Source organism: Schistocerca nitens, chromosome 7, assembly GCF_023898315.1.
Source record: "Schistocerca nitens isolate TAMUIC-IGC-003100 chromosome 7, iqSchNite1.1, whole genome shotgun sequence".
NCBI classification, from domain to species: domain Eukaryota; kingdom Metazoa; phylum Arthropoda; class Insecta; order Orthoptera; family Acrididae; genus Schistocerca; species Schistocerca nitens.
In genome coordinates, this window is record NC_064620.1 from 216329716 (window position 1) to 216342782 (window position 13067).

General features: G+C 40.1%; 1 protein-coding gene across 1 annotated transcript in view; it reads left to right on the plus strand.

The window, feature by feature from the left end:
- Positions 1–13067, plus strand: part of LOC126195033 (death domain-associated protein 6-like) — a 179632-nt gene that overhangs the window by 82360 nt on the left and 84205 nt on the right. Inside the window, exon 5 of the mRNA XM_049933477.1 lies at positions 1723–1872. Coding sequence (XP_049789434.1) covers positions 1723–1872 — 150 coding nt within the window. The remainder of the gene's footprint in view (positions 1–1722; positions 1873–13067) is intronic.

Here is a 13067-nt window from a genome sequence, read left to right on the forward strand (position 1 = left end):
CTACATTTATTATATTGTGATTTATTTTGCATTAAATATGTTTTTCAGTCCTTGGAATCAACATTACAGTACATAACTCAAATTTCATTACTTTAATAGAAACTCTGAAACTGTTTTTCAGTAGCTGTCCTCAAGCATTACCAGTGGACATGTTGTTCTTTAAGATCACTTAAGGTGCCTAGAAGTTATTAACTTTTAAAGGTAATAGCTACATTCGTAACTTTCATTGTCACTATCTAAAGTACCATTACATCCATAGATAGGGTGTTTAGATATGGTTCCTCACCTCATTTATGTCGTTCATGTGGTGCTATTGTCTAGTTAGCATATTTATATTGCTATGGATTTCACTTACATGGTGGCCTTGAAAAAATTTGCGTCTCTGAGTTTGTACCATGGTGGCACCCTAACATCATGCATGGGCCAGCAGCGGCTACTTGTCTGGTGAAAACCACTCACAGTTAACCCCATTAGCCTTCTTGCAGCTCTTACAACAGTCAGCTTACTTCATGGCACTCATATTCCACCAACATCAGAGTTCATCTACCGTCTGCTTGTTTGAAAATGTGTGTGTGTGTTGTCTACTTCAGGAGGAGGCCTTTTAGCCGAAAGCTTGCATTTTTAGCAGTCTTTTTGTTGTTCCTGCTGCAACTCAACATCTCCTCAATGTTGTGAGTAGCAGTTTATCCTTTTCAGAATATTACAATTATAGTCTCTGTGATATATCAGTATTAGGAAGACCTATGCATCCTGCCATCATTGCACATAACAAATAATCCAACTACATAATGTGAACACCAGTAAAATGTAATAATAAACAGGTTTTATGAAATCATTAACATCCAGTGACTTTCAGTTTTGATGTCTGTAAATGGGAATTTACTGTGGAGTGTAACAGACGAGATGAAGAAAATGTACTTGTTTGAACATTGCTATGGCAGAAAGCATTTGACAAGTCAAACATAAGGGAAGGAGGTAACTTGTGATAGAACTAAACAAAAATAAAAAAGAAATAATAGATGTGACAGAAATAGTAGCTGAAGATCAAACCAAAAATAATAATGCCTGTCTGGAAGGTGGTGGTGGAAAGTGAGGATACGAAGTGACAGAAGGTAGGGTGAAGAAAAATGGGGGGGGGGGGGGGCAACAAAGAAGCAGTAGGATTGATAAAAACAAATACAAAAAGAGGTAAGCAGTAAAACAAGTGTATGCCATTAATTGAGGTACTTTTGGAATGGACCTAAGCACATGCTGAGCAGCAAGTTCTGCCAGCAAAATTCCTCATTCCCTGAAGTGCATAGACTGGGAAGAAATATGCAAATAATCAATACCATGAAGCAGCTGCAAAGGAGCCCCTGCTATTATGATGCAGAGCTTTTGGTAATTTTTTGCATGTCTATATAATTAGTTTTGCTCTTGTAATAATGTCAGTCCAGAAAGCTGAATATGAAATTAAGTCATTGTGGATATTACTGAGTGATCTTCTTCTTCTTTTTAAAAAAGAAATCTATACCTTTCCCTTGTCCTCTGCCTTAGAAGTTCGTGCAAAATAACTCCGTTTTACAGCACCTAAGATTCATTTTGACATTACATTGAGCTGGAGTATTTCATTTAAACATTCATTTTACTGCTATTTCTGGAATATGATCTGTCTTACTTAGGTCATCAACTTCAACAAGTGTTGAATAAAATTTAGTTGGAAACATGTTGTGTGTGTTTCAGGAACTGCATTTCCAAGTGTCAACCGTGCTATTGAAAAGTATGTGAATAAAACAGGACAGTTCCCTGATTATCAAGATGTTTTGAAACTTCTCAAGTCTGCATATGAGGAGGAGAAAATGAATATTTCTCCTGAGAGGCTAAGGAACCAAGGTCAGTAACAAATATTATTCATAATAATTTGAAGATAATTACTATTTATTACTTAGTCATTTGTGCCAAGTTGAAGCTATATTCTGTACCATGACTTGTGCTTAGACACTTTTGTTCGGCAGATTTACATAGTACTAAAATAACATGAAGTGCAAAACATTCCTTAATTCTTTGTTAAGTCAAAGTTGAATGCTATTGTGGGTTCGGATGAAAGTCTTAACTAGTCACAATCATAAGTTCCCACTTACTTGTTATCTGAAAGAAATTCTGATAAAAGAAATCTGGAACATTGCTGTTAATGTCTGTGAAACACATGCTCCATCTGGACAACACTACATTGAGGATTTGTACCAAAGGAATTATTTCATACCTACTACTCAAAGGTTACAAGTACCAGATTACATTAGCTATGTATGTAGGACTTATAAATGTGCAGAAGAACAAATAAATAAAAATTCTACCAAATGACAAGGGCAGTGTTACAGTCTTAACGTCACTTGTGGACTGCAACAAGAAGATTTTAGGCTTGTTGAATAGGAATGCCCTCAGGATGGTGATCATCATCATCACCAGTAAAATCAGGATAATGATGGTATTGATCAAGATGATTAGTTCATGCAATATGCCAGGCTCAGTGCTTGCAGACTTGTCACCTCAACTATATGAGCTGTCTAAGTTACACAAGGAAGGAATTCCCTAAAAGCAAAAGTTAGTTATATTGGCATGCTGACATACTAGCTGACAAAATATTGTAAGCAAATTCACAGTTGATTCTGGATGTAGGACATCACAGGAAGATTTGATACAGTTTCCCTCTGCTATAGCAAGAAAAAACATGATTTATGGAACATAGTACGTTATAGAGCAACATGTAACATACAGTGAAGTACAGGTTGTGTGTAGCACTGAATGCAATGACTGGGTTTAGCTACCAGAGACTGTGGTCATGTGTGTGTGAGTTGCAATTGTGTGTGTGTTTTGTCTATTTTTGACAAAGGCCTTGTTAGCTGAAACCTTATTTTGTGACAGTATTTTTATTGTGCCTATCTGCATCTCAGCATCTCCACTATAGGGTGAGTAGCAACTATCCTTTTCATAATATTGTTACATTCCTGACTGGACAACAGTAATGCAGGGTACAAAATAGGCTGAGCACTTATTTGCAATTGCTTAAATAATACTGTTTCTTTGGCGGCTCACTAGAGCGTGTGAGGGGCCAACTCAGGTGGCTTGTATAAGCAGGCCTGTGAACTGTGTGGATGGATGATTGATGTCTGTCATGGGTGAAGCTACAACACCCTCTTTATGAGATTCTACCTTCCTGAATTCTTATCTGTCATTACTGTGAAGGTTGACAGAAGTAGTACTTCTCTCTCCAGGCAGGCATTTGTGTTAATCCATTTCCTGTTTGACAGAAAATATTATGAACAAACCAATGAGGTGGTGGTGGGTTGCTCATTTATTATCTTCTGTGGTGAACCAAACTAATAACAAGACTTCAAGGTTTCTTCAAATATCTTAATACTAAATTTGTGATGGAACTTGGAGAATAGGACCAGCTTGACTTGCAAGTTTAAACAGGTCAGACAGGTCCCAAGGAAACAGTGTAACTAAAAAATTCTAAGCACACTGACCTCTATCTTCATATATTACACCGTCAGCATTCATCACAAAGAACTGTCATGTTGATGAACCTTATTCATACAGCTCACCCTCTAAAACCCAAGGAAAAAGCACAAAAAAATTACGATACCTACAAATAGATATCCAAAGAAAAGCTCTTACTACCTCATGATCAGTGGGACACTAAACCCATTTTAGTCCTCTCCAAAGAAATGAGTACTCAGGTCAATAAATTGAGCAGATGATGCATCCAAAATTGGAAACACCTTCCGAAAAGATTGAGATGTGCCTTATGCAGATTCCAAAACTTGAGACACAGAGTTAGAAAAACCAAGATGGCTGTGGGATCAGTTGTGGTTTGATGATGGCTCCATGTTCAGATGGTGTTTATGTGTGGCAGATGTTGTTATTGGCAGGTATGCCCACAAGTAGTGGAAGTATCACTTATTCAAGTGTGTATTTTCTGGAAGACAGTAAATGTAAATAAAGCAGAGCAAATGTGCAAAGTTTCCAGTGTAATTTGTTGCTGCCAGTGTGGAGGCATGGTCACTCTCCCTTTGGTGGAAAGTGCAAATCAGTGCACACATCATGTCAGCAAGCTGCACATCAGTGAGTAGTGTCATGTGGACAACAGGACTGCATCAGGCACTTGCTGTCAGCTGCACTGCCACCACAGCCAGCCACAGTTGGTTCGAGTTGAGCCACCTCGGCACGCACGGCACTTCTTTTGATGACTCAGTGATCAGTTGTGTAGGTAAGGCAGTGGCACAGCTTAGTGTGGAGAAGCCATACACTGCAGTGGATTTGCCATAAAATGGGGAAATGAATGTGACGAGGATTGCTACCCTTAAAGGATTGGCACCAGTCACTTGACTAATCCAAATGACAATGCCTAGGAGAAAGCTGCAATAATTAGAGAAGTGATGAAAATACAACAGCAGTATGAGGATTTGATGGATTTTATTGAAAATGAATTTTCTTCACAAAAAATGACACAGGCTATTTATATGAATTAAAGTAGAATTAAAGGAGAAAATATCACATTGGGCAATAGAATAAGCATTATTGATAGGATAGCTGGAACAACTACAAAAGTTAATGACAGAGATAGCGAAATTGACAAAAACCAGAGAAAACATATCCAAATGCATTACTAACAATGCCACCTAGTGGAGAGACAGCCAAAACATCTCCTGCTGTTAACATTGCAGCAGCACAAACTGTGCAATGGAATCATGGGAATGATGACCTCGTTGTTTAGTCCCATAACCCCCTCCCCCCTCGATTCATCAATCAGTCAGTCAGTCACAAACTATGCACGAAAATACTTTGTTCATAATGTTGAGAACAAATGAAGAGGAAAAGATAGTGCAACAAAAACTAACGAGCTTATTAAACCCTGCCAAAGAGAAAATGTGTATAAAGAGGATCAAGCAAACTAACAATGTAGTCATCCTGGAAACAGCAACACAAAGTGACATGGAAAGAATAATGAACAACAGAAAGGTACAAAAGACTCTGATATGGGAACAGCCTAAGAAAAAGAGACCTTTAATGATACAATATGACACCCCAGAGAACACACATGCAAAGACACTAAAAGCCTCAATATATAAGGGGCATTCAACACTTTTTTTTCTCAAGCAATTTCGGTTGAAAAAATGTGGAAATTGTTGTGGGACAGTGTGGAATATTCATGCTTCAGCCTCTGTAGTTTCATAAAGTTCTGCTAGATTGCGGCACCGTACATAGCTTTCAAAATGGCATCTGTAACAGACCTGTATTCCAAGCAGAGATCTGTCATTGAGTTTCTTTTGGCAGAAAACTGGAGCATTACAGATATTTATGGGTGCTTGCAGAATATCCACAGAGACCTGGCAGGAACAGTAAATCATTGGGTGAGTTATCTGTCATCATCACAACAAGGTCGAGCAAACCTGTACAATGTCCCACTTGCCAGCCGCCACATGTAGCTGTGATTCCTACAATCGTGGAACACGTAGTCACTCTCTTGGTGATCAATGGATTACGATCAAACACCTCGCTGTACAACTGGACATCTATGTTGGTAATGCTGCACACTCATCCACGAGTTGGGATAATCAAAGGTGTGAGCCTGCTGAGTTCCTCGCCATCTAACAGAAGACCATAAAGAGCAGTGAAGGACCATCTTTGCAGAATTGCTTGTGTGTTATGAGGCTGACCATGACAATTTTTTGTCGAGCATTGTCACAGGCAATGAAACTAGGTTCATCACTTTGAACCAGAAACATAACAACTGTCCATGCAGTGGTGCCACACTACCTCTCCTCTGAAGAAAAAGTTTAAAGCTGCACCCTGAGCCAGTAAAGTCGTGGTAATGGTTTTCTGTGACCCCAAAGGGGTTGTTCTGTTTAATGTCGACTCTCATGGTGCAACGATCAACGTGGAAGTGTATTGTGCTACCCTGAGGAAACTGAAGAAATGACTTCAGTGTGTTCATCGCCACGAAAGTGGCTTCACACAAGCCTGTACACCCAAGAGGAGCATACTTACTATAGTTCATTGGACTGTTCTTCCTCATCCATCCTACAGCCCGGATCTCACACTTTCCGACTTCATCTGTTTGGCACTCCACAAGAAGCAATGTAGGGATGACGGGGAGGTTATTGATACAGCAAGACATTGGCTCTAATGTCAACCAGTATAGTGGTACTATTGAGGCACACAGGCCCTCCCAGTAAGCTAGAGTAAGGCTGTCACATTGGACAGAAATTATGTTGAAGTATAGAATTTTGTAGCCAAAAGAGTGGGGAATAATATGGTATTGGAATCATAAGAAAACCAACCAGCACTTAGAAAAAAAGTGTTTTGCATTACATATTGAATGCCTCTCGTAAATGCAAAACTTTGAAGTGGAACTGACCAAGTAAAGCTTTGAAAGTGGCTTTACAGTATGATTCAGGACAGGACCGATGGGAAGAAAAGTGTTTGATAAAGTTATTGAAATGAGCCCCGAGGATAGAACAACTCTCATGAAGTGACAAAAAGTATATATATTGGAGTCCTTTCCATTTCAGTGAAAGACTATTTAGTACTGAGATGGTGTGCCCAATGCCATGATCTTGGTCATCTGGCAAAATGCTATAATAAACAATTGGTAATTTGTAGACACTGTGGGAGAGAAGGCCAAACCAGGAAAGACTGCTGTAAAATCAAACAAGGGGGCAATATGTGTCTCTTATAAATATAGGGGTAAAAAGTGCATGGGAAACAAGGATGAATTTTACATGTACCAAACCTTCCTGACTAGGCAGATTTTAAGAATGGACTATGGATTGGTGTCTCAGAAAACTAGAAAACAGTGAGGACTCTAATGACACCACTGCAGGCTGTCTATGTAAGAAAAAAAGAAACATGAATCACCATCAAACACCATAGAAAAGAGCATCTGACAGACTGAACTAGAATTTCATCCATTCATAAAAAAAAGCATGAAAGGGGTGGCAAAAATTCAGAGCAATGTGGTATAACAGAGATCCAAGATCAAAGGCAGAAGTAGAACTGACGTGTGAAACAGGCGAGCAGAAACTGGGAACTGGGCAGCTGTGTGTAGAACCCAAGGAAAATATAGTGTTGCCTACAGAAACAAAAGAGAATTTGCCAGTGTAGGATATGAATCTGCAACAAAAACAGTATGAGACTCAGAGCCATTTCATACATGGAACAAATACATTCTACAGAGAGGTAAACAACAGAACAGAGACCGTGACAGGTCTGTGACAGATTTATGAAAGCATAGAGAAAGTGATGTAACTCACTAGACTGAAGAGCCAGTGACACTTATTGTAGAATTAATACATCTAGTAAGGAATATGCAGCCAGAAAAAGAGTATATTACTTTTCCTGTACCTGATTTCATATATAGCATCCATCTCTAGGTGAACAGTCTGCCAGCAGAATTGGAAAAACTAGAGGAGTTATTGAAACAGGTTTCTGCCAGAAGAAATAAATAATTCGCCTTAGATATATTATGTAAGTGCTTTGTGATGACACATGGTCTTGTATCATGGGGTTACATATAAGAATGGCCAGATTGTCAAATATATGCCCATCACCCTCAATGGAAATAAAGATAGGAGAGCTTAATGCCTTGAGAAATGCCAGTGTATTGCATGAGACTAGAAGAGTGGCAGAAGAGTTGGAATTAGTTTGTATTGTGCCTCTACACTAAGGCCAGAAAGGTCCCCAGTATGCCAGTAACTACCCAGATAGTCACCCAAGGACAATGCCCTATGGCAGCAACAATAGAATTTAACAAGGCCATCATACTGACAAATACACTCCTGGAAATTGAAATAAGAACACCGTGAATTCATTGTCCCAGGAAGGGGAAACTTTATTGACACATTCCTGGGGTCAGATACAGCACATGATCACACTGACAGAACCACAGGCACATAGACACAGGCAACAGAGCATGCACAATGTCGGCACTAGTACAGTGTATATCGACCTTTCGCAGCAATGCAGGCTGCTATTCTCCCATGGAGACGATCGTAGAGATGCTGGATGTAGTCCTGTGGAACGGCTTGCCATGCCATTTCCACCTGGCACCTCAGTTGGACCAGCGTTCGTGCTGGACGTGCAGACCGCGTGAGACGACGCTTCATCCAGTCCCAAACATGCTCAATGGGGGACAGATCCGGAGATCTTGCTGGCCAGGGTAGTTGACTTACACCTTCTAGAGCACGTTGGGTGGCACGGGATACATGCGGACGTGCATTGTCCTGTTGGAACAGCAAGTTCCCTTGCCGGTCTAGGAATGGTAGAACGATGGGTTCGATGACGGTTTGGATGTACCGTGCACTATTCAGTGTCCCCTCGACGATCACCAGTGGTGTACGACCAGTGTAGGAGATCGCTCCCCACACCATGATGCCGGGTGTTGGCCCTGTGTGCCTCGGTCGTATGCAGTCCTGATTGTGGCGCTCACCTGCACGGCGCCAAACACGCATACGACCATCATTGGCACCAAGGCAGAAGCGACTCTCATCGCTGAAGACGACATGTCTCCATTCGTCCCTCCATTCACGCCTGTCGCGACACCACTGGAGGCGGGCTGCACGATGTTGGGGCGTGAGCGGAAGACGGCCTAACGGTGTGCGGGACCGTAGCCCAGCTTCATGGAGACGGTTGCGAATGGTCCTCGCCGATACCCCAGGAGCAACAGTGTCCCTAATTTGCTGGGAAGTGGCGGTGCAGTCCCCTACGGCACTGCGTAGGATCCTACGGTCTTGGCGTGCATCCGTGCGTCGCTGTGGTCCGGTCCCAGGTCGACGGGCACGTGCACCTTCCGCCGACCACTGGCGACAACATCGATGTACTGTGGAGACCTCACGCCCCACGTGTTGAGCAATTCGGCGGTACGTCCACCCGGCCTCCCGCATGCCCACTATATGCCCTCGCTCAAAGTCCGTCAACTGCACATACGGTTCACGTCCACGCTGTCGCGGCATGCTACCAGTGTTAAAGACTGCGATGGAGCTCCGTATGCCACGGCAAACCGGCTGACACTGACGGCGGCGGTGCACAAATGCTGTGCAGCTAGCGCCATTCGAAGGCCAAAACCGCGGTTCCTGGTGTGTCCGCTGTGCCGTGTTTGTGATCATTGCTTGTACAGCCCTCTCGCAGTGTCCGGAGCAAGTATGGTGGGTCTGACACACCGGTGTCAATGTGTTCTTTTTTCCATTTCCAGGAGTGTATATTACAGTGTTGTTCAGAACATATACAGTGTGTGGTAGTGTTAACAGGAAAGGAGAATTGCATCCTGTGTTTAGTGTATTTCCAATTTAGTGACTAGATCAGTGAGTATCTGCTAAAGTTAAAGAATATTTCACTTAGGATGAATGAAGCCTTTTCTGTATGCCATTGGTGCACACGCAAAGTCAGTATTGTGGCATAGCCGCCTGGCTGATGGTCGTGGAAGGCAACTAGAAGAAACCATCATAGAACTCAACCTAGAGGCATGGAATATGACTGACAGTCTGGCAGTGTATGAAGGGAGGGTTGGAGCAGCACCAAACATAGTTACATAGTTGTTACTCTATCAAATATGGCAGCAACACACTGAGTGAAAGGCTGTAAGGTTGAGAGTGGAATGACATCAAGTGATCACAATATCACAAACTATATTATCACTGGAAGGGAAATTCGATATACTGCAGAAAACATGCTCATGAAGCTCAGATACTACATCAAGGAAGCTAACTGGGAAGAGAATCGAACCCAACAGTACCACTACCACCTGTTCTTACAATGGCTACAGTAAGAGATCCGTTACCATGACTAAAAGTATTGTTATTAATAATACTAAAATTACAATTACAACCTACAAATGTGCATGGCTATCAAGGAATCAAATGAAGAGTGGCACTGGAGTGGGTGTCACAAAAAATAAATTGAAAAGAGTTGCCACTACATCAATCCTCGATGGCCCACGTGTATTTAAAGGCTGTAATTTTAATTTTAGTGTTGTTGATAATGTTACTTTTAATCATGGTAATGGTTGTTTTACTGTAGCTGTGGTAAGAACAGATAGTAGTACTACATTATGGACAACAGAAATGGAACAATGGAAAAAATTCGTGGAGTCCAGTCCCTGGGGAATCCATACAAAACAGTCTGTGAGAAAACACATTTACCAACAGTCTTGTCCATGCTCATAAGAAATGACAGAACGGTAACAGAAATTTCTGAATTTTCAGCTGCCCTGCTTATGCAAACACTGTTTCCTGACAATGAAGAAGAAGATGAGACAGAAGATCAGTGTAGATCAGTGGGATAAGGATATCATTTAGAACAAAGTGGAAATTTTATCAAAATGTTAGTAGTTGTCACAATCAAGCTACAGTAGCCCATTACGAACAGTATTGTAAGGTGCTTAAAAATGTTATTAGGAAGGCAAAGAGTGTGTGGTACACAAATAGAATAGCTGATTCACAGAATAAAATTAAAACTAAATGGCCAGTTGTGAAGGAAGTGTCTGATCAGCAGCATAAGGTTTATGATACACAGTCAATTCATCGTAAAAATATTTTTGTTTCTCATAAGTAAGATATATGTACAGTATTTAACAATCACTTTCTGAGCATTGCTGGCGAATTAAATAAAAGCTTAGTTTCTACAGGGAATCATATAACTCTCCTCTCTTGGAAAATGCCTTTCTGAGATTGATGTCTGAAATACTACTCCGTGATACTGACAAGGACTCTCATGGATATGATGGAGTGCCTTTCAGAATATTAAAGTAATGTGCTGCACATGTTAGCCTTGTACTTAGCCGTATTTATAATTTTTCCTTTAAGAATGGCAAGTTTCCTGAATGATTAAAGTACTTAGTAGTAAAGTCACTTTATAAAAAGGGAGAAAGGGATAATGTAGACAATTTTAGACCTGAGTTGGCAGATCTAGATTTCAGCTAGAAACTAGCCATTCTCAGTGCTCTATCAATTTTGATCCATGCATGTAATGCCTGTTGGTCGGGCTCACCCACAGTTCATTGAGTATTCAATGAACTGTGGAAGAAGTCTGACCAACAGGCATTACATGCATTGATCAAAAATGATAGTGCATTGAGAATGGCTAGTTTCTAGCTGAAATCTAGATCTGGCAATAAAATTTCAAAAGGATGACTGATAGCTGAAATCTATTATTTACAAGTCAATAACAGTCGCTGTGTGCAACAGCCTCTGAATGGAGGGTAACCTGATGAAATTTATTGAAAAGGTTGTGTATGGAAGGATAATTGATCATTTTATATCACATAATTTGCTGTCAAATGTAGAGTTCAGCTTTAGAAGTCATTTAACAGTAGAAAGTGCTACATTATCTTTTCTATGTGAGGTACTGGATGGATTAAACAAAGGAATTTGAACACTAGGCATATGTTTTGATTTAACTAAGGCATTTGATTGTGTTGATCACAAAATATTGCTCCAGATTTTGGACCGTTATGGAATTCAGGGAGTAGCTCATTGGTTCACCTCGTACTTTAACAACAGATGGCTAAAGGTCATTATTCACAATGTTGAGAATGGCTGTGATGTGGGGTCTGGGTGGGGTATGGTAAATTGGGGGGCGGGGTGGTGTATCCCAGGGATCAGTGTTGGGGCCACCCCTGTTCCTTATTTACATAAATGATATGTCTCTATTGTTGTGGTTAATTCTAAAGTATTTCTGTTTGCTGATGACACTAGCTTGGTAGTAAAGGATGTTTTGTGCAACATTGGGTCTGTTTCAAATAGTGCAGTTCATGACATAAGTTCGTGGCTTGTAGTAGAAAATAGCTAACACTAAATCACAATAAGACTCAGTTTTTACAGTTTCTAACACACAATTCGACAAAACCCGACAGTTTAATTTCACAGAATGGGCATATGAGTAATGAAACTAAACAGTTGAAATTGCTAGGTGTTCATAGATAGTAAACTGTCATTATTTTTACTATTTGAACAGTGTCTGAAGTAAGTGATTGTTCGACATGAAAATTAATCTATGTTGTTTATTTTCATTTGCTTATGTTGTATGGTATTATATTTTGGGGTAACTCTTTCCATCCTAAAGGGATATTTTTGGCTCAGAAATGGGCAGTTTGGGCAATAAGTGGTGTAAGTTCGTGATCCTCTTGTCGACCACAGTTCATTAGTCTTTGGTATTTTGACATTGGTCTCTCAATATATATATCAGCTTATTCCCAAGAATTGCTGATTCTCGGCAGTTAATACTTGGCAGAAATCCAATCTGCATTTGGATCGCATTTCCTTAACTCGTGTGCCGAAAGGTGTACAGTACACTTCTGCATTCGTTTTCAATAAGCCACCACAAGAATTCGAAAATCTTAGCAGTAATCAATGGGCTTTCAAATTGAAACTGAAGAGTTTCCTCATGGGTCAATCCTTCTATTCTGTTGAGAAGTTCATTGAAAAGTTAAGCTGATTCTTATATTATATTGTTAACTGCGCTTAGTTAAATTTATGGCTTGACTTTTTTTGGGTTCATAAACATTTTATTTCATCTGTTACTACTTTTATGTTGTAATTTCATGTATTGATATGTTCCATGACTTCAGACATTTGCTACCAAATTTGGTCCTGCAGAACCAGACACGTAAATAATAATAATAATAATAATAATAATAATAATAATAATAATAATAATAATAATAATAATAATTATTATTATTATTAGTCGTAAAGCTCCCAACATGGAAGACGCTAAGTAAAGATGGTTCACTTCTGGGGCTTCTTATTCTTCTTGTTTGCCCACCAGGTCTTCATTCTTTGCGAGAATTCAGCTTTTCTTTCTTCACTCCATTTTGTTCCAGTTCTCGGCGCTTTTGTCTCTGGTTTGACCTCCCATTTGTCAACTTTAAGTTTGAAATTGTTTCTTTTGTTCATGTCTTCAGTAGTAATGTTGGCTAATTCCAGATCTTTCTTTACATTTTTGATCCATTCTCCTCCATTAACAAGGGATGCTACGTATCTTACTATTTTTTTTGTAAGTCTGTGATCGGGAAGTCTCATTATGTGGCC